The following is a 21,924-nucleotide window of genomic DNA, read 5'->3' as shown; positions in this document are numbered from 1 at the left end:
ATTTTAAAGAGGGGAGAGAAGTTTTAGTGTTGGATCTAGTAATAGCATCAGAAGATATATCCATAACCAAGGTAGACACTGCCTTCAACTGGAGAGAGTGACCATATAGTCTTGTTCAGAGAAGTTGCCAAATATATGGAATTCTCTGACAAGAAAGGGTTTATGTTGAACTATAAAGCTGGTAATTATGTTAAAGCAGTACCATAGTTTGAGAAGCTACAAGGAAAGAATGTCAGTAGTGCATGGGAAGTGGTCAGAGATTGTGTGAGAGAAGCAGTATCAGATTGCATACCCAAGGTTAGGAGGATAAATCAAGTGAGGATTAAGTGGATGAGTAGATATACAAATCAAGAGCTGCAAAAATAAAATAAAATAAAAATAAATAAATAAAACATTTTTAAGGGATAAGGGAATATAAAGAAAAAGGTGATCTACATGCTCATGAGCAGTATAAAGTGCAAGCAAGCCTTGCACTTTATACTGCTAAGTAGCATAAAGTGCAAGGCTTGCTAACGGTAAGTAGTATGGTAATAAAGGCCAAATCAGATTATGAAAGAAAATTAGTTAAGCACGCCAAAGTAACCTCAAGAGTTTTTTGTTATTTAGCAGGTGAGAGGGAAAATGACTATGTTAGGATGACATTAAACAATGCTCATGGTAAGAAGGTGATGCAAAATTAATAGTTGATTTGCTGAGTTATTATTTTACAAAGGTTGCAAAAGTTTGTAGCTGCTGGTGTAATAGAGATGGATATCAAAATTGAGGTAGATGAACAGGAGATGTTCAGCATATTAAAAAATATCAATGTGAACACAGCAGTAGGACTGGGTGGCATGTCAGCCTGTGTACTATGCCCATGTGCAAGAGAATTGGCATTGCCTCTGATGAAGTTGTTCAATCTAAGTCTCTGGTAGGTTTCCAGGGGAGTGGAAAGAGGGTAAGACAGTTACATTGCATAAAAGTGCCTCTAAGACATTGATAGCAACCTACAGACCAGTTATGATATCAGGAGTGGTTGTTAAAGTATTAGAAAAGTTGGTTAAAGGTAAAATCCAACAGTGTGTGGATAGGGATGCAATACTCTAAACCGGGCAGCACGACTTTGTAAAGAGCAGGTCCTGTCTTAGTAATTTATTCAGATTTTATAAGAAAGTGGCAGCAGAATTGGTACACCATGATACTACTGGACTTTGCAAAGGCATTTGACAGAATACCACATGGAAAACTATTACAGAAGTTGGAGCTGATGGAAATGGATATGAAACTAGTAGCATGGATAGGGAGTGGGTGACAGACAAAAAGATCCCAAAGAGTAGTATATGGTATTAAATATCAACTATAGTATATTTGATATTTAATACCAATACAAAATCAAGTATAGGGTATTAAATATCAAAAATATTAAATTAAATACTATTTAATTTGATATTTAATATCCTGCATGATGATTTTAAATAAATTTGCATTGTGGGCAAAGGAGCTATTAGCATAGTTGAGGGCTAGGGGTGTTTCCTCCTCTTCCAACTAACCACTAGCATACCTAGTAGTGAGCAGTAGCACAACTAGTAGTAACCTCTTGTAGTATACATGCTATAAGAGGCAGAGATCCAGAGGACTGACTTGGCTCCAACATGATAACCTTGGGCTATGATGAACTGTTCATCTCTCTATGGGCAGGATACTGCAGTAGAGAAGGCAACAGGAAACCACTCTACTATTATCCCATGATAACCTTCATGATGATGCAGACTTAACAGAGGGGCAGCCGCCAGCCTGGCACACCAAGGTGGTACCTCTAAACATAGGGGGGGGGGAAAGGAATGTGCAATAAAGACCAAATTTGACTAGGCTGAGGAACAATGGCGCTAACAAGACTGATGACAATCCCAGCCCACAAAATCACCAATCAGATCATCATAAAATAACTCTCAGAAAGACCTTCAAGAACATGGAACATCAGAGGACTCCTGCAACCTGGGGAACTAGAGAAACAAGGTGTTTTTCTCCGGTCCAGACCATAACAGCGAAAAGGGAGTTGCCATCATTGTTAATAAAAACATAAGTAAAGCAGTAAAAGGATACAACCCAGTCAGTGACAGAATCATAACAGTAAGATTAAACACCAACCCAATTCCGACAACACTGATACACATTTATGCACCCACATCAAATGCAGAAGATGAAATAAGTGAGGAATTCTACAAAGACCTAAATGAAACTATGGATACAAACCAAAAAAGGACATTCGAATAGTTCTAGGAGATGTCAGTGCTAAGGTGGGATTCAATGCACAATGATGATCACTTAAATCAAATCGTTGGAAAATATGGATTGGGAATTAGAAGCGAACAAGGAGAAAACTATTGGAGTTCTGCATTGAAAGGGAATTAGCAATCAGTAATACTATGTACAAACAGCACAAGAGGAGACTATACACATGGGTAGCACCTGGGAATTGATGTTAGAATCAAATTGACTACATTTTAATTGACAGAAGATGGAGGACACTAATCAATAACACCAAAACACTGCCAGGTGTAGACTGTGGATCAGACCATCAATTATTAATCTCTAATTTAATGATACATCTGAAAGCAAACAAGAATAACAGCAACAAAAGATATGACTTTTCACAAATGGACAACAAATTTACAATGGACATTGAATCAGAGCTCAAGAAACAAAAAAGCACACCTCAGGAACAAAGCATTGAATCATATTGGACACACTTAAAACAAACTATTGCAAAATCTGCAGCTAAAAACATCCCAATAAAAAAGAAGAATGCTAGTCTATGCATTACAAAAGAAACCCTAGAACTAATTGAAAAAAGGAAACAAATTTAAACAACAGATTGACAAAATCCAAATTACTTGAACCTGAATAAAGCTATTAAGAAATCTTGTCAAAAAGATAAAAACATCTGTAAAGAAATAGAAAGACACTCCAACTCTAATGAAACAACAGATTTATTCAAGAAGGTTAAGGATATAACCAAAAAATTCAAACCAAAACTTAATATAATTGCAGAGGAAAATGGCAAGATCTTAAATGACACTAATGACATAGCCAGAAAATGGAAAGAGTATTGCACTGAGCTTTACATGGACCCAGCTATTCAACAAGAAGACAAAGGAGCTATGGAAACGGAACCGGAAATCCTCAAAAGTGAAGTAGAAGAAGCAATAAAAAAATTAAGGAAAAACAAAGCCCCAGGTCCTGATTCAGTACCAACTGAAATGCTGAAAAACCTTGGAGAGAATGCAACAAAATCTGGAAGATGGCCAAATGACTGGACCAGTTCCACCATTATCCCAATCTACAAAAAAAGGCAATCACAACAACTGTGAAAACTACTGCACCATTGCCCTTATCTCACATACCAGCAAGATTTTACTACACATTATTAAGGAGAGAATACGAAGTTTTATAGACCATCAGATCTCAGAAGAACAAGCAGGATTCAGAAAAGGGCGAGGGACTAGAGATCATATATCTAACATCAGACAGATAATCGAAAAAGCAAGGGAATTTAACTTAAGCCTTTATCTATGCTTTATAGATTACTCCAAGGCCTTTGACTGCATGAGGTGGGATATCATGCAAGAATCAGGAATACCAAACCATCTAATAACCCTCATAAAGAACTTATATCAAGGAAATCAAGCAACAGTGAGAATTGAAAACTCATTGTCCCCTGCATTCCAATTTGAAAAAGGATTAAGACAAGGATGCATACTCTCACCATTACTATTCAATCTTTACAGCAAAACTATAATGAAAAGATCTCTAGAAAATTGGAATGAAGGCATTAAATTAGGTGGCCGAACAATCACTAACCTACCATATGCAGATGACACAGTGATAATACCAACAAGCGAACAGGAATTAAAATCCATCCTAAATCAATTAGAATGGGAAATCTTAAGCTACGGTTTATAAATAATCAAGATAAAACCAAAATAATGATTTTAAACAATGCAGAAGAGATTGATATAGAAGGAATTGAAATTGTCGACCATTTCAACTACCTTGGAGTGATAATAACAAAAAAAATGGGTGTAAAAAAGTGATAAGAAGAAGAATAGCACTAGCTAAGAAAGCAATGACTGATTTAACTAAGATCTGAAAAGACAGGCACATCTCCAAAAAGATGAAAATTAAGCTTGTAGAAACCTTAGTTTTTTCGATCTTTCTCTATACTCCTGAGTCTTGGACAGTGACAAAAGATGAACAGAAGAAGAATTGAGGCATTCAAGCTCTGGTGCTGGAGAAGATTGTTAAGAGTGTCTTGGACAGAAAAGCGAAAAAACAAAAGTATCCTAGAAGAACTGAATATCCACATAAGACTGATAAACATAATTGAAAAGAGAATACTGCAATACTTTGGACACATATGTAGAAGGGAAGGCAACTGCCTGGAAAAAGTAATCATTCAGGGTAAACTGTATGGGAAAAGAAAAAGAGGACATCCCCCCCCCCCCCCCCCCCCAACAGGTGGATTGACCAAATATCAAGAATCACTGGACTTAAACTAGAACAAGCAATAAGAGAAGCACAGGAGAGAAAGAAATGGCAAAGCATCATCAGGAAGGTCACGAATCCTAAGACATGAGGAGATCCCAGAGAGAGAGAGTGGGCAAAAGATTCTGATTGTCAATTTAATGTTGCAAAATGTAAGATTATGCACTTCGGGTTGAAAAGGATGCATATGGTGTATCATATTGATGGTACTGGATTGCAGGAAATTGATGAGGCTAAGGACTTGGGAATAATGGTGGATAGAGTTGAAGTTCAAAGGCATATTGCAAAAGTTCGTAAAATAGCTGAAAGGAATTGCTTTGATGCTGAAAAAACATGCTAACAAGTAAGGATAGGGAAGTTATCTCTCTTTATTAGGCTATGATTTGGGTGTATCTTGAACTACTGTGCACAGATTTGTCACCTGGAGGTGTTAGAAAAGAGTCACAGATGAGTAACTAAGCTGGTGACAGGTCTGTGGAATGCTCCCTATGTGAAGAGATTGATGGTGTGTGGGTTACAGAGTTGATAGGCAGAGAAGATGGACATGACAGAAACTTTTAAGATATTAAAGGAGTTTTATAAAATTGATGCAAAGGAAATATTTCATTATATGACAAATAGAGAACTAGGGGTCATCCATGGAAGTTGTGTAAGTGTATGGTTAGTAGGGGTTTGCGAACTAGCTTTTTTGTGTGATGAGTAGTGAATAAGTGGAATGAATGGCCAGAATGAATATTTTTTAGAATAAAAAAATGGCAGGGTCTTGTTTAACCAGGTAAGATTCCATCTAGCATGAAATTCCATTATGCTACAGGGTGTTCGGGATAAATTTGACATATTTATAATTAATTATATTTTTCCGTAAGTTACATGTATTAACACACACTTCTCTTCATTTAAAAGTTTGGACCCTTCTTCATTCATATACAAGATGTCAGAAAGGATGGATAGCTGGAACCCACCTGAATCATGGAAGAGAATAACTTGTATCATGATGATTCGTGCCCGCCATCAAAATAAGGATATTACGACTGCTGCCCAATGCTCCCTGAATACAGTAAAAACAATCAGGCATGAACTAGAGACTTGCAATGGTGACTACGAGGATGTAGCAAGAAGAAAGATCCCTAGCAGACGATCTGATTGCGTTCGTACAGCAGAATTCCTCGCAAATCTGCAGGAACAGGTGTTGAAGAACCCTGGCATTGGAATTCGGGCTTTGTTCGTGGAGTTGCTAACTGTAGTCAAGCCCTGGATAACAAGGGTAGCCAATGGTAGGCCGTATGTATGGCAGCAGGATTCGGCCCCTTTGCCACACCTCTGGGAAAAGTCAAAAATGGTTGTCTGAAAATTTCTACGACTTCACCAGTCCAAATGTTTGGCCTCCAAACTCCCCAGACCTTAACCCCATGGATTATTTTGTATGGGGCGCAGTTGAAAAAGACACCAATCGCACTTCCAGTAATACAAAAGCCCAGTTAATGGATAAAATTAAAACAGTTTTTGCGGCCCTTCCCAGGGAGACTGTAGCATCAGCTTGTTCGAGGTTCCGAAGCAGAATTGAAGCTGTGATCGATGCTAATGGTGGTTATTTTGAGTAAATCTTGTTGATAGTATTGTAATTAACTCTGCCTGTAATGTTTTTTTGTCAATTCATTAAATTTAATAGATACAAAGAAGATTTTCTTTTTCCTTACGAAACTGTCAAATTTATCCCGAACACCCTGTATTTCCTTTTATTTTGGCTTAAGCCACTATAGAATACGTTTTTGTTCACAAAATCCTAAATATCCTCATATATTCAGTATCCAGGTAAATACTTATTAACAGGATATACCAAGAGAAGGGGAACTCGACAATGAGACTTATTTGTTCCTATGGTCCCACAGAAGATTCTACTAAGGTAGAAGTGGAGGAATTTTTTTAGGCTTTAGAGAAATCAACTGACACAATGAAAAAGGAAAAGTTGGTCCTTGTTGGGGATCTAAATAGCAGAGTAGGAAATGATTGTCAGAGATACAAAAATATTTTGGGAAAATTTGGAGAAAAGAGCAAAGCTAATAATAATGGCAAATACCTGTTGGATTTCTGCTCAACATGGACTGGTTATTACTAACACCATGTTCCAACATAAAAATGTGCACAAATTCCCATGGAGAGAAGAGGCAAGAAATAAGAAATGTCTCATGACTATGTTATTGTTGATAGTGATTTGTCCCACTGGTGCAGGACACCAGAGTGTACAGAGGATTTGAAATTGGAAGTGATCGCCATTTAGTCTTGAGCAGGATAAAATTGAATTTCATATTGAAAAGAAGAACATGTAAGAAAGTTTTAAAGTGAATAAAAGTTGAGCAGTTCTCAGATGTGAACTGTAGACTAAAATACACAAATATTATTCAAGAAAAAAATGAAAGAGTTTGAGAATGGGAACCAAACCTTGGAGATTCAGTGGCAAGCCCAGAAGAAAACACTGACTGATTCAGCCAGAGAAGCATCTGGTGAGGTTGTCTGCAAGGATAGAAAAAATCAGAACTCCATGGTGGACACAGGAAGTTAAAGAGGCAGTGAAGGAAAAGAAGAAAGCATATCAAAAGCTCGTGGCAAATAAGTCAGCTTGTGCTCTTAGAGAATACAGAAACAAATGTAAGAAAGCTCAACACTGTGTAAAACTGGCTAAACAAAAGTCATGCGAGGACTTGGGCAAGAACATAGAAAATAAATATCAAGAAGGTGGTAAGATATTCTGGAGGTTGTTGAAGAAGCTCAGAAATGAAGGAAAGAGTGCTGTAAAAGGAATTAGAGATGATAAATGTGACATGAAAACAGGAGAAAAAGATATCCTTGAAGTACTTACTTCGAAAAATTGCTAAATGAAACGCAATGATGACAGCACAGTGATAAAAAACACTGACCAGGCATGCAGTCAGGAATACATATCCATAGTTAAAGTAGAAAAAGCCATCAAAAGCCTGAAATGTGAAAAAGGCAGCTGGTGTAGATGATTTTCAACCAGGAATGCTCAAATATGGAGGTATAAACGTCTTACAGTGGCTGCACTGCATAGTTCAGAAGGCTTGGACAGAGGAACGAATTCCAGATGATTGGAGTAGAGCTCTCATAGTACCCATATATAAAAAGGGAAATAAAACTGAATGTGAGAATTACAGAGGTATTTCATTACTGAGTGTTCCTAGTAAAATATATGCAAGTATACTTGAGAAACGATTGAGAAGGATTCTGGAAGAGAAGCTTTGTGAAGAACAAGCTGGATTCAGGCCAAATAGAGACTGCCAGGATCAGATTTTAACTTTATGACAGATAGTTGAAAAATCATGGGAATATAACAAAGATCTGTATTTAAGTTTTATAGATCTGGAAAAGGCATGTGAAAAGATGCGAAGGGAGAATCTGTTCAAAACGCTACAGTTATATGGTGTTAATGGGACGTTATATCAAGCAATACTTAGTCTTTATTTGAGTTGTAAGTCAGCAGTTAGAATTGAAAGAAGTACAGGAAGATGGTTTAATGTTAAATCTGGTGTCAGACAAGAATGTGCATTATCCCCTCTGTTATTTATTATCTATATGGATCACATTATGAAGGAAAGTGGTATTAAATCTGTTAGCAAAATTGGAGATGTTAATCTCAGCTCTTCGCTTTATGAGGATGATGTTATACTTCTAAATAAATCTGCTACAAGTCTGCAAGATTCCCTGACTAAGTTGAATAACTGTTGTAATAGATATGGTATGAAGGTCAGCATTAAAAAGACAAAGACAATGAAAATAGGCAGAAACATTGAAAATATCAACTGCATTGTGAATGAAAACAAGTAAAACATTTCAGCTACTTAGGTACAATTTTTAGCGAAGATGGTAAATTAAATATGGAAATAGACAACAGAATCAACAAAACTGGTATGGTAGGAAATCAACTGAATAAATTTATATGGAATAAGAGAGAAATTAGCTAAAACACTAAATTAACTGTATACAAGACAGTGTTCAAACCAATTTTAACTTATGGATCTGAGAGCTGGGTTAGAAGTAAAACACTTGACCAAAGACTAGAGACCATAGATATGAGAGTCCTGAGAAAGATTAGGGGCATGAACAGATGGCATCAGTGGCAATATCATGTTAAAAATGAGGATATTAGGAAACAAATTGACATTGTCAGCGTCCAGGAATGTGTTAGCAGAGCTAATCTCAGGTGGTATGGTCACTTAAACAGAATGGTCGAGGAAAGATTAGCAAAACAAGTGTTCTCTGCCAGGTTGGCAGGAATAAGATCCAAAGGAAGACCAAGATATAGGTGGATTGATACAGTAAAAAGTGCCTTAGAAGACAGAAATATAAGACCTGATAATATTGGACTCTAGACAGGTTACAGACTGATTTGGAGTAAAATTGTAGATAGGAAGTTAGTAATGGTGTAAATTTTTCATGTAGTAGTGTCATATTCTGTACACCCCTTGAGGGTATATATATCATGAATTTGATGATGACCAAAGAAGGTGAGGTTGTTCATTAGATCAGATTGATATTCCTCATTCATTTAAAGGCTTCCATGTGAACACATCCTCTTAGTTATCTATCTTTGATCCAATTAAATTCTGTTATAATGTAATTATAATAATTAATAGCAATTCAAAGGTAATATTTACCTATTATATAGGAAACTTGGAAAATTGATTACAGTCCTATTTATTTCTTATGAAAGCTGTGATGAGTCATTTAAACTTTTTAAAATCATAATACTATGTTCTAGTCAGGTTTTATTGGATAAGTGAATCCTAGGATCTGTGACATATGATAAACTGCTGAGATTTACTTAAAGTTATAAAATAAAGTGAAGGTGTGCTTGATGTGTAGCACTGCGCTTTCTGTTGGCCTATCAGAGAGTTTCTGACAATATGAATAATGGTGTCCCAGTATTTTGAAGCAGTTGAAGGAGAAAATCAGAATAGAATATTTCAGATTCAACAGGCTGCTGTAATGAGAAATATTCAGAAATCAAATGAAGGTTGAAATGAAATGGAAAGTTATTAATGATTGATTTGAACATATTGTGCAGTTTGTCTTGTGGTATATATGTAGTTAGTGTCTTGTGGTATGTAGGTCACTATCTAGACCTTACAGTCTAGGTAGTGACCCTACCCATAAAGCCTAATAATGTACATGTCTGAAATGAAGTGTGCTATGAGTTATTGGGCACTGAGGCAATTGATGTGAAGTCAACTTCTATATACAGGTAACTAGCTATCAAGATATGTCACATTCAAACTTTTTGTTTTAGTAAAAGATTTAAATACTTGATGTCTAATGTATTTACTTTTTATACTACCTTGCTTTTGCTGGCAAAAAGAGTTTCTCATTATGATATCACAATTGTCAGTGCTTCTCAAATATTAGGCATTATTTCAATCCCATTCTCTATCAGTTTTAATATAGCACTTGTATTGTAGTCCGAGTTATAATTTATGATATTCTAATGGGAAACTAGAAGTTTATGTAAATCCCTAGATTTTGGTGCATTGAAATAATGATGTATGTTTTAGTTTCTTTTATTTAAAATTCTTAGCATTTGCATCTATCAAAAAAAAAAAAAAAGTTACCAATAATGTTTGTTTGTTTTCATTACTAATAGACCACCAGCAACAGAGGATTCCTTGTCATCTTCAAGAGGTTTTCAGCCGTATAGAGGAGTAGATGATATTCGTCATTCCCTTTCTCATATTTCAACATATGATCATCAGACCACTGCTTCCGTAGCTGGTTATCCTTATCATCCTGCATTTTTACCTCCCCACCATTTACCTCATCCTGCCTATAGGTAAAATTGTGTGTTGGTGTATATGTGGGTGGGTGGGTAGGTGGGTGTAAATTTTTTGTAACTATATTTAATTATAATTGTAATTAAAACTATTCATTTTAGAAATTATGGTGTTTTAAGGATACTTGTGACATAAAGACTGAATAATATATGCACGTAAACACAAGAAAGATATTTAATTAACCAAATATTTCGGTCTGGAAACAGCAGCCCATCTTCAGTGGCACTACAAGAACAGTTTTAAAAAAAATACAAGGTGGAATACTAACAATAGATCATTTAAAAATAGAACAAGCCACGTGATGTTATATCACTAAGTATTAAAGGGAATATTTTTAAGCAGAGACATGATTGAAATAAAGATATTAATTAATAATATTAAATAAGATAAAATTAATATGAATTAATGAGTTATCCTGATTAGACTTTCCCAGATTTTTGATATAGATATACAGTCATTCCAATTCAGGTTAGGACGATGGAGTAAGGCCTCTACACTTTCTTTGAATAAACATTCAAATTTATAACGGGATCTATGTAAGAGGCGAGTTTTTGACCAAAGGATGTTGTGGTTAGTTTAAATCCTGTGCTGAGCCAATCCAGATTTTTCAGGTTTGTTGTGATGAATGGAGGATTGATGTTCTTGGATTCTTTTTTCATGGGAACGTCCAGTTTGTCTAAAATAGGAGAGATCACATTTTGGACAAACTGGACGTTCTCTTGAAAGAAGAATCCAAGAACATCAATCCTCCATTCATCACAACAAACCTGAAAAATCTGGATTGACTCAGCACGGGATTGAAACTAACCACAACATCCTTTGGTCAAAAACTTACATGGATCCCATTATAAATTTGAACTTTTATTCAAAGAAAGTGTAGAGGCCTTACTCATCGTCCTAACGTGAATCGGAATGACTGTATATCTATATCAAAAATCTGGGAAAGTCTAATCAGGATAACTCATTAATTCATATTAATTTTATGTTATTTAATATTATTAATTAATATCTTTATTTCAATCATGTCTCTGCTTTAAAATATTCCCTTTAATACTTAGTGATATAACATCACGCTGCTTGTTCTATTTTTAAATGATCTATTGTTAGTATTCCACCTTGTATTTTTTTTAAAACTGTTCTTGTAGTGCCACTGAAGATGGTCTGCTATTTCCAGACTGAAATATTTGGTTAATTAAATATCTTTCTTGTGTTTACGTGCATATATTATTCAGACTTTACAACCATGTTATAAATAACTCTTTTAATTTCCCGACGTTTTGATCTTCATATTAAGATCATTATCTGGAGCATATACAAATATACAAGACAAGCTGAGTTACAGGTAACTCAGTTATTTATAACATGGTTGTAAAGTCCATAATTTCTGAAATGAATGCTAATCACCATGTAACACTAAAAGAAAGGTAATTAAAACTATAGTTGCATTTTTGCTGTGTTAAGATACTTTTCTTATACTGTTGTGTGTGTGTGTGCATGCACATTCATATCAATGATTTTTGAAACAGTTTTTAACCAAGTTGATTAACAAAACAATTTTATGGTTATTTAATTCTTAATTTACCTCATAGGTTCTTATATATCTGTCTCTGAATCATGTTTTCTTACATGAAGACAATTAAATTGTACATCCTTGTTAATTATCTTAGCTCAAAATTGAAACTCAAATTTAAATCAGATGTTTTAGGCATCTCATTTAAATTAATTTACAAGCTTGCTGCATAGCATTGTGCCTCTTAATTTATTTATTGATTATTATTTTATTTATTTATTTATTTATTGCTAACTGGATTAGATATGCATTAAAAGAAATATATTTGTATCATTACTCCATGGTTTAAATTATACAAGAAACAAAGGTAGATGAGCAAATTATGTCTATCAATCATGTATTTTCTCAGGCAAGTTTGTCTGTTTTGTTAATAACCGCATTTCCAAGTAGAAAATTCATAGTGAAGAATTTATGGAGACACAACACACGTGTTAGAATAATTACTTTACATTTAGCAAGTAACAATTGACGTTTCAACCTCTGTATTGAGGTCATCATCAGGAAACATACATATGTACAATATACATGCTGCTGCACTATACAAAAGTAAAATGAATCTAAATGTTTGTTAATTATTTAACCTAGCCCGACCTCTGGTGAAAAAAAAAAAAAAAAGGACTTCAGTAAACATTTCTAAAGTCCTTTTGTATTGAGATTTTCTTCTGTCTGGGGTTGTTCTGGTGGCTATATCGTTGAAGATGGGTGGTCCTCCACATTCTTGGGATAATTAATCCATCATTTTTGTTCAGATTTGGAGGATGTTTTAGCATTTCACAAGCTTCTTTGAATTTTCTTTCAAACCAGGTTTTGGTGTTGTGTAGGGACTTGGTGCCTTTCCAGTCAATGGTATGTTTGGAGTGTGTGGCCTGATATATGCCTGTTTTACCATAGTGGAGGTATTTAATGTGGCGTTTGTGTTCATCTTTTCTGATTGGGATGGTGCATCCTGTTTCCCCTATGTAAGGTAGGTTACATTGAATTTTGTACACCCCTGGATGGGCAAGGTATAGAAGAGGATCTTTGGAGAAGCTAAGTAAATTTCTTAATTTTGCCAGGGGTTTGAAGGTTGTCTTAATGTTGTATTTAAGTAGTGTTCTATCTATTTTTTTCTGAAATTCCCCTAATGTAGGGTGTGGCTATGGCATTCTTGTAATCTTTTTTGCTTTTAATGTCATTTTTATGGAGGATCTTGTGAACTGTTTTTTTTATTGTAGCCATTTTTTACAAATGTTTGGCTAATGATTTCAAATTCTTGGTTCAGAGCTTGTTCATTGGAGCAAATTGTTAGGACTATGTGTTTGAGGGTGCTGATGATTCCTAGTTTTTTTTGTATTGAGTAATGGTATGAATTTTTGTGTAAGTTTGCGGTAGACAATGAAGGAGAGACAATGGAGGGAAGATGTGTGACGAGTGTCTAGAAAAGGAAGAATAATTACTTTACTTAATGTTAAGTAAAGTAATTATTCTAACGTGTGTTGTGTCTCCATGAATTTTTCACTATGAATGCTGGCCACCATGTAACCTTAAAAGAAAGAATTGTCATAATCCAAGTAGAAAAACTTACTGTCTTTTTCCTCATATCTTATACAAATTCAAGCCTAGATTTTCCATCCAAAGGGTCTGTGCCCTGTAACTATGCTGTGGAGGTGCTGTAGTTTTAGGAGGTAGTCATGTTGTAACTGAGCATTTTGTTAATGGACATCTCTGCTGTTTGACTTAATCATTTTGCATGATGTAATGCCATCTCAAAATGTTTCTTTGACTTTTGGGTAGTAATAGAGGTCAAAACAAACCAAGTGTTGGCTGTAGGTGGCCAGATGCACCTAAACTCTGCATTTGGCATGTGTTTGTTTATGATTCTCACTGTTGTATTGCACAAAGCATTGTAATGTGTTCTAGTTATTATTCTTTATTTTTTCTATGTATCGCTTCATGCACATGAGAGATTTTTGAACAGCCAGAACACATTAGTGTTGTGCTGGCGGAATAGAGAGAGAGAGAGAGAGAAGGAATCTGTTAATGTTCTCTTTGAACTGCTGCAGGTTTTAGTCCCTAGGGAACACTTCATAAGGAAGTCTGTTCCAGATTACAGATATGTTTCTGCTGTCTTTTCTGCAGATATTTCCATGGCACCACTGCCCTACTGAGCTGGCATCCATCATGATTCTGAAATGATAAAAGGGCAAGCAATAATGAAACTGTTTTTGTTTTAATTTAATTATAGAAGCACTGTCGCTAAAGATTCAAATATATCGCGGGATGAAGGTGAGCAGCCAACAGCATAAAATAACGTTTATAATTAAAATTTAAATGCATTCATTTTATAAACAATGTGAGCAATTATAAATTATAATGAATACTGAGGATTTAATTATAAATGTGAATTTAATTTTTTCCTGAAAAACTTTAGTTTCCGAAAATCCCCGCATATATATCTCACACCATGATTTTTTTAACTTTAATTTTGGGACTGAGCCTACAATAATGTGAGTAACAGCTGCCCACATCCTGCTTCTTAGACAGCAGAACCATATCATCTATGAAGCAGTAGTTGAAAAGAGTCTGCAAGAAAGAGATCATCAGTTTTAAAAAAAAAACAACATCAAGAGTTGTTAGGGAGGCATTTGGCGTATGACTCCAAAGGTGAGAGCAGAATTCGGTTGGGCAGACTAAATTTTTTGGAGGGTTGAGAAAAATGCAGATGTGATGTTGTCAGGAAAGACTGGTGATATGTATCAGAACAAGAAGAGTGCTTTAGTCTTGCCTGCTGAACTAGGTATTACTAAAGATGTGGAGAAGTGAACTACCATATTTACTCGAATATAACTTGCACTTTTTTCCGCAAAATTAAAGTTAAAAAAATCATGGTGTGAGATGTATATGCGGGGATTTTTAGAAACTAAAGATTTTCAGGAAAAAATTAAATTCACATTTATAACTAAATCCTCAGTATTCATTACAATTTATAATTACTCACATTATTTATAAAATGAATGCATTTAAATTTTAATTATGAACGTTATTTTATGCTGTTGGCTGCTCACCTTCATCCAGCGATATATTTGAATCTTTAGTGACAGTGTTTCTATAATTAAATTAAAATAAAAACAGTATCATTATTGCTTGCCCTTTTATCATTTCAGAATTATAAGATCACCATAATTTAAAAAATTAAAAATGGGTATGACTTACCAAGAATCCAATACCAAATCTACTATTCGGTATCAGATTCTTCAAATTAATAGGAGGAATGGAGTGTATTATCCGGAGATTTACTGTTGACAATCTGTTGTGTTGATATCATATGTATATATTGTTGATTTGCTTTGATCATCCATGCTGCAGTTGGGGAGAAGAATGGTACCAGGGAGTTAGCCTTGTCTTTATATATTCTGCTTTTAATAATGACTGAGATGTATAGAAAAATAGAATTTATTAACTTCAGTATATTTCTTCATTGTTATAAGGAAAAAATAATATATTGGAGTTAATAAATTTTGTTTTTCTATTAAAAATAGATTGTGTACTATATGTGGTTCTTAAAAACATCTAGCTTTGTCTTTTGGTGTTTTTAATATTAATGCCATATAAAGCACAGCCAGACAAAAGGCTACAAATTACTTTTTAGCATGAACCTTGAACATCATCTAAATCTTCTCTAAAGAATTCAGATCCTGCATGGTATAGATGTGTATCACACCACCACGTGTTATGAGAAGCTTAAGTGTCTTGCTTTTTTTTTTTTTTTAGTGCTAAGATTTGATACAGTCTTACCAGACTCTATCAAAATCAAGTAGAAGTTTACTGCTTTTATCAGTAATGAACAAAACCTGGTTAAAGGAGCAGATTTAGAGTTTATTAAAGCTGAAATCAGCTGCTGAAAAGAAAACTTATCAGACTTATCTTTTTTAAGCAAGACAGTTAATGAAGATAGATGAACTGTCTTGCATTTTTTTTTTTTTTTTTAGTGCTAAGATTTGATACAGTCTTACCAGACTCTATCAAAATCAAGTAGAAGTTTACTGCTTTTATCAGTAATGAACAAAACCTGGTTAAAGGAGCAGATTTAGAGTTTATTAAAGCTGAAATCAGCTGCTGAAAAGAAAACTTATCAGACTTGATTAATTCCAATATCAGGAATATTTTAGAAAAAGTAACCAACAGCATGGCCATTATGTCAAACGGTCTAAAATCCAGTTTTCAGTATCTGAAAGGAATTCACAGATGCCTAACCTTTGACCATTGTAGTTAGGCAGTTTGACCACTTTCCTGTTGCAGCTATACATGGACAGAAGACTAAGTCATGATTTATTTACTCTGAATTTTTCACCACTTTGCAAATGTTTGACATCAGTAACTATGGAAACACCATCAAAAATAACAATGATACTACAGATTAGAAGAAGAAGAAAAAATCCCAGGATTGCCACCACTTAGTTTGCATCAACACTAAAAAAAAAAAAAAAATAATAATAATAATAATAAAAACATCACAATATAATAAGGAAACACACACACACATCCACACAAAAATATCAGTACACCCTCCCCAAAAGCCTCAAATAACAAATTCTCATGCAATTTAAAATACCCTTTCATCTATTTCACCAACATTTATGCCCTTAAATGTAAATAACCTTGCCCAACTCTTATATGTGAAATAATGAAAACCTGCTCTTATTTCTTACAGAACATCTCAAAACTATAATCTGCATGATTCTTTTTGTAAGGTGGGAAATGTGTGTGTGTGTGTGTGTGTGTGTGTGTGTGCAGAGAATGTCAGAGCTGATATTGCCAGCAGTTAAGCCTAGAACCTCCTTTTTTATCTGCTCTAGGAACATTTCTTTGCCACACTTCGTTGCTTTCACTTGCCATCTTTACTGCTATCCAAATAACTTCACAGATCAAGCTAAAGGAGATGAAGTATTTTCTGTTAGTAATAATCTAACCTAAGCTGTCCATTTGGTGGCTGGAATATCCTTGTCCTTCTATTCTTTTATAATTTGACCTTCACTCAGCCACTCTAGGCCTCATGTCCTTTGGCACTACAGTAATACAAAAGATGAACTCCTTGATTTTTGCACCTCATTTCCTTGGTTTGTTTAATGTTTTATATTTTCTAATTCAAATGTCTGTTTATTATTATTATTATTATTATTATTATTGCCTGACACCTCCAGGGAGTCCAAAGACTCATCGAGGGAGGGCATCTACTCTACAACTCTCTGTCTCCACCACTCAATCCATGAACTACAGCGAACCACATCATCTACACCAATGCCATCTACTGCCCACCATCACCACTATTTTTTTACAGACAATCGATAATCCACAAACATCCACGCCCACGACTTTCAAACCCACAGTCTTTTAGCTGGAGAGTGGATATGCTAACCACTTGGCTGGCCAGTTTAAGTCTTGATTCTCCAACAAATGTGCCAGTGAAGTCCAAGAAAAAAAAAAAAGTTAGCATATCTCAAGTTGTTCAAGTCAAAATCCCAGGTTTGCACTCATTCTACACTACAGTCTGAAGCAACTGTTTAAAACATAATAATAATAGTAATAATATTACTATTAATAATAATAATAAATTATACATATTTGGTCATAAAATACTTAAAAATTAGACTTTTTGTGGTTATGAGATCATCGGTACTTTATTAATATAATCCTGCCTACTAGTTTTGCTAGCAACTGTCTAACTTTGTCAAGATTGAACGGTACACAAAAAAATATGAGAGAATACAGAAGCATTGCTAACTGTTAGGCAGTTAAGTTTGAAACTATGTGTGCATGTGTTGAGAAGCTTCAGTCAGTATCATGGATACGTGTTGTATGCACACGTGTTATATGATTTTTCGCGTATTGTAGTTCTGTTAAACTGAGTGAGTTGATTAAGTTTTTCCATATATCTTTCAGTATGGCACCCTGATTTCTGTTGAGGTTGTTACCAGTTCTTAATACCACTGTTGCTTCCTTGAAAATTCTGTAACTGTAATCATCATCCAAATACGGCATAGAGCTATTTTCCCAGTCAATTGCATGGTTGGAAGTTGCAAAGTGATGTGCTAAGCCTGAGGAGACTGTCCTGTTGTGATTGACATCCCCAACATGCTCCTTCTGTCTGATTTCCAGGCTTCTTGAAGTTTGCTCAATATCATCAATCAAAGATGAACACTTTGGATCTGGCTTTTCCCCCCAACTCTTGTATAGATCAAAACGTATATAGATCATGGAAAATCAGTCCTTCTTCCCTCTTAATGCAGCTCGCCCCATGGCTCTTCTGATCTTTCAAAAAGACACAGCCACATCCTTAATTGAATACCACTTGGTCTCCTGGTTGAGATAGTATCCTTCTGATTGTGCTCAAAATTTGCACTCTAGAATTAGCAATCCTATACAAGCTGTCATATTTGTCTGCCCAACAACAACATGGAAGCTTTGCTAAGTAGAGATAAAAGTCACCCATCAAACTATTTGTTCCATTGCCCTCATCTCTCATCCTCTTTGAACCAATGAAGATAGTCATCAACTGCTATCCTTCTTTGCTACCTGTAGCCCCTTGCCAACTTTTTACTTTTGGACACAAGAAATGGTGAGGTTTGGAGAAACTCATGTGGTTAGTATTAACATTTCTATGGTGGAGGATGTAGAGGAGTTTTTAGAAGAGGCAAACTGAGAAGTAGGGCATTGGTAGCTAATGAGTCTATACGTAGCTTGTACAAAAGGAATGATATAGGATTTTTGTGGTCTGTGTTTCTTGGAAAGAAGGATTTGTACAATGCTGATGGACTGCATCTAAATGGTTTTGATGTTAGGTGCCTAGAGAGCTTTGTTCGCTGAGCTTGCTGAAGCACAAATTCAGAAAAACTTAAGCAATTAGAGTGGAAGCAAGTGAGTTTGTGTGAAGGCACATGAAGCGACTTAGTATAAGAATGATCAAGTGTGGAATCTAGTCTCTCAAGCAAAAATATCGAAATGGGTAGTCAATTCAGGAAGTAAAGGTGGGTGGGTGCCTAAAGGGATGCTGCAATTTCTATATACTAAAGCTAGAAGTATGAGGGAACAAGAAGGAGTTTTTTGGCATGGGTTAGTGCAACCTCCCAAAATTATAGGCATTAGTGAGACTTGGCTAACAACAGATGATGTAGTTACAGGGATACTACCTGAAAATACTAAATCTGAAGGATTTAGTATTTTCAGGGAAGATAGACAAGATAGGATGGGGGAAAGAGGATACTGCTGATGATAGCAGATGAACTGCAGCCAAAAATAATAGGAGGTAGGCAGGAGGATGACTGTTCATTTGAAGCAGTCTGGTGCGAGATTAAGGTCAGTAAGACAAAATATACAGTGGGTTGTTGCTATAAGCGAGGAAGTTCCAAAGATCAAGAAGGAGTACATGTGGAACTACAAGGTAGGTAATTATGACAAGCTTAGGAAGAAACTTAAATCTGTGCCATACATAAAAAGTAAGGTGACCAGCAAACTCGTGAACAATATAACTCATTTTGCCTTTCCAGCATCCCAAGGAAGGCAAAATCAAATTATGAGAAGAATCTAGCTGAGTAGGCCAAAGGAAAGAGTTCTTTTGTTATGTGGCAAGTAAAAGGAAGAATGACTGGAAGATTAACCTTAATGAGTAATGATTGGGATTTTTCACAATTAACCTTAATGAGTAATGATCACAAGGTGACAGAAGCAGATAAAGTAGTTGAGTTACTGAGTGACCACTTTGCAAGAGTATATAATCCTAGTGAGATTACTGCTTTAACATATGTGAGACACTAATGTGGGAACAGAGGTGGATTAATTGGAGGTTCTTAGGATATTGCAGAATCTCAATATAAATTCAGCTGTGGGATTAGATGGGATATCAGCTTGGACAAAATAATTCCCTTGCATATGGGAAGTTTTAAGACTGCAGTTACAAATTATAAACCAATCAGTATCTCAGGCATAGTAAAAGTACTGGAAAAATTGGTGAAAAAGAGAAATCGAGAATGGGTTGATAAAAAATATCATTCTGCATGAGGGGCAACATGGATTTGTGAAGGGTCAGTCATGCTTTAATAATTAACCACTTTTATAATCAAGTAACAGCTGAGTTGGATAAGAAATGGCTACATGATGATTTTGCAATGGCTTTTAACAGAATATTACGTGGAACTCTATTATGCGAATTAGAAGAAATGGTGATGGATATGTCACCAATTAAGCAGATAAGAGAGTGACTGCTGGACAAATATCAAAAAAGTGGTATATGGAGGGGAAGAATAAAGGCAACAACAGATGACCAGTGGTGTGCCACAAGGTTCAGTACTGGGACCATTGCTATATAATTTGTACATAAATGATATAGCAAAATAACCTGAAAGGAAATATTCAGTTGTTTGCTGATGATGCGAAATTAGGTAGAGTAATAGGTAATCAATGTGATGTGGAGAGCTTGTAGGATGGTTTAAAAAGGCTGTCAGTATGGGCAAAGATAATGGGTGTCAATTTAATGTTGACTAATGTAAAGTTATGCATTTGGGATAAATTGATTACAAGCTATGTATCACTTTGATGGCACTGTACTCTAGGAAATAGATGAAGCTAGAGAGATTTTGGGGTGGTGGGAGATAGAGAGTTAAAGTTTAGAGGACATATTGTTAGGGTAGTCCATGAGATTACTTGGCTGTTGAAGAACACATTAACAAGTAGAGATCAGGAAGTTGTTATTCCTCTTAATAAGGCCTTTTGCTGACATCTGGATTACTGTGTGCTCAAGTCTGGTCTGGGTTTCTTGGGGATGAGGAAGCAGTGGAGAAGATTCAGAGGCAAGCAACCAAAATGTGTGGTCTCTGTGGAATGTTTCCTATGAGGATAGATTGAGGGTGTGTGGATTGCAAAAATTAATTAATAGAAGAAGAAGAAGAAAAGGGGATATGACAAAAACATTTAAGTTGCTTAATAGGTTTTATAGAATTGATGCAGGGGAAATGTTTCAGCACTTGGGTAGAGGAGCTAGAACAAGGGATCATCCTTGGAAGTTGAATAAAGGTGTGGTTAGTAGGGGTGTGAGGACTAGATGTTTTCTTTGGAGAGTTGTGAATGAGTGGAGTGAGTTGTTAGTGCTTTGTCTGTTAATGGGTTCAAGGAGAGGTATGATAGATTGTGTGATAGTTTGGGTCTCCTGTGATATGAGTCTTTAGAATCCATGGAGGTTTCTGTACAATAATAATAATAATTTGCAATCAGTCATGACCTAACACAAATAGTCAATCTACCAACCAGAATACTTGACAACTCTGATCATTCTACTAACGTTCTTGACCTTTTCTTAACCATCCCTACAAATATACTGTGGATGTGTCTCCCCTTGGCAACTCTGACCAGAATCTTGTTCAAGTCTCCTTTTCTGCATGACATTTTTAACAGTATTAACAACACCAAACAAACTATTTTATAAAAAAGATGTTTTATTAATATGCTTTATATTTCACTGAATTTCAAATCAGCACATCAGAGCACAATAAGCATATATACATGACAGTGATTAAGTGAAACGATACAGTTGTAATGGACAAAAGATCTAAAGTCCTAATTTGGCACTCTAATGTTGTTAAAAAAAACAAAAAATGCAGCTATGTGGGAGTTGCTCTTTAAATAACAGTCTCCCAAATTTTTGGCAAATTAATGCAGCCATATTTGTCATGTTAGGAGAATTCTTCATAGCCATGGCTGACTCAAAAAATAATCTTTTGGATCTGTTCCAACTTCTGAATAGCACATTAGTTTTCTTCCATCTAATCCTGTGTAAAGGTGTATCCAAAGAATGGTCTGCCAGTTGTGATTTGCCGTAATAATGATAGCGAATGTATTTTTGATGTTCTTCCAGGCAAAAGTTAACAGATCTTCCTGTCTGCCCATAGTTGTCATGTCACAATCACAAGGAATATAGCTGCAATTTTTTTTTTTTTTCCAACATTAGAGGGCACCAAATTA

General features: G+C 35.3%; 1 protein-coding gene across 4 annotated transcripts in view; it reads left to right on the top strand.

The window, feature by feature from the left end:
- Positions 1 to 21,924, top strand: part of LOC150110248 (uncharacterized) — a 416,889-nt gene that overhangs the window by 271,679 nt on the left and 123,286 nt on the right. For all 4 annotated transcript variants that reach the window (XM_090398551.1, XM_090398541.1, XM_090398530.1 and 1 more), the window contains exon 6: positions 10,178 to 10,363. In XM_090398551.1, coding sequence (XP_090254677.1) covers positions 10,178 to 10,363 — 186 coding nt within the window. The remainder of the gene's footprint in view (positions 1 to 10,177; positions 10,364 to 21,924) is intronic.

The sequence above is a fragment of the Typopeltis vanoorti genome, chromosome 1 (assembly GCF_054136105.1).
Source record: "Typopeltis vanoorti isolate ZY-2024b chromosome 1, IOZ_Tvanoo_1.0, whole genome shotgun sequence".
In the NCBI taxonomy this organism is placed as follows: Eukaryota; Metazoa; Arthropoda; class Arachnida; order Uropygi; family Thelyphonidae; genus Typopeltis; species Typopeltis vanoorti.
This window is presented reverse-complemented; position numbering and strand designations above follow the sequence as displayed.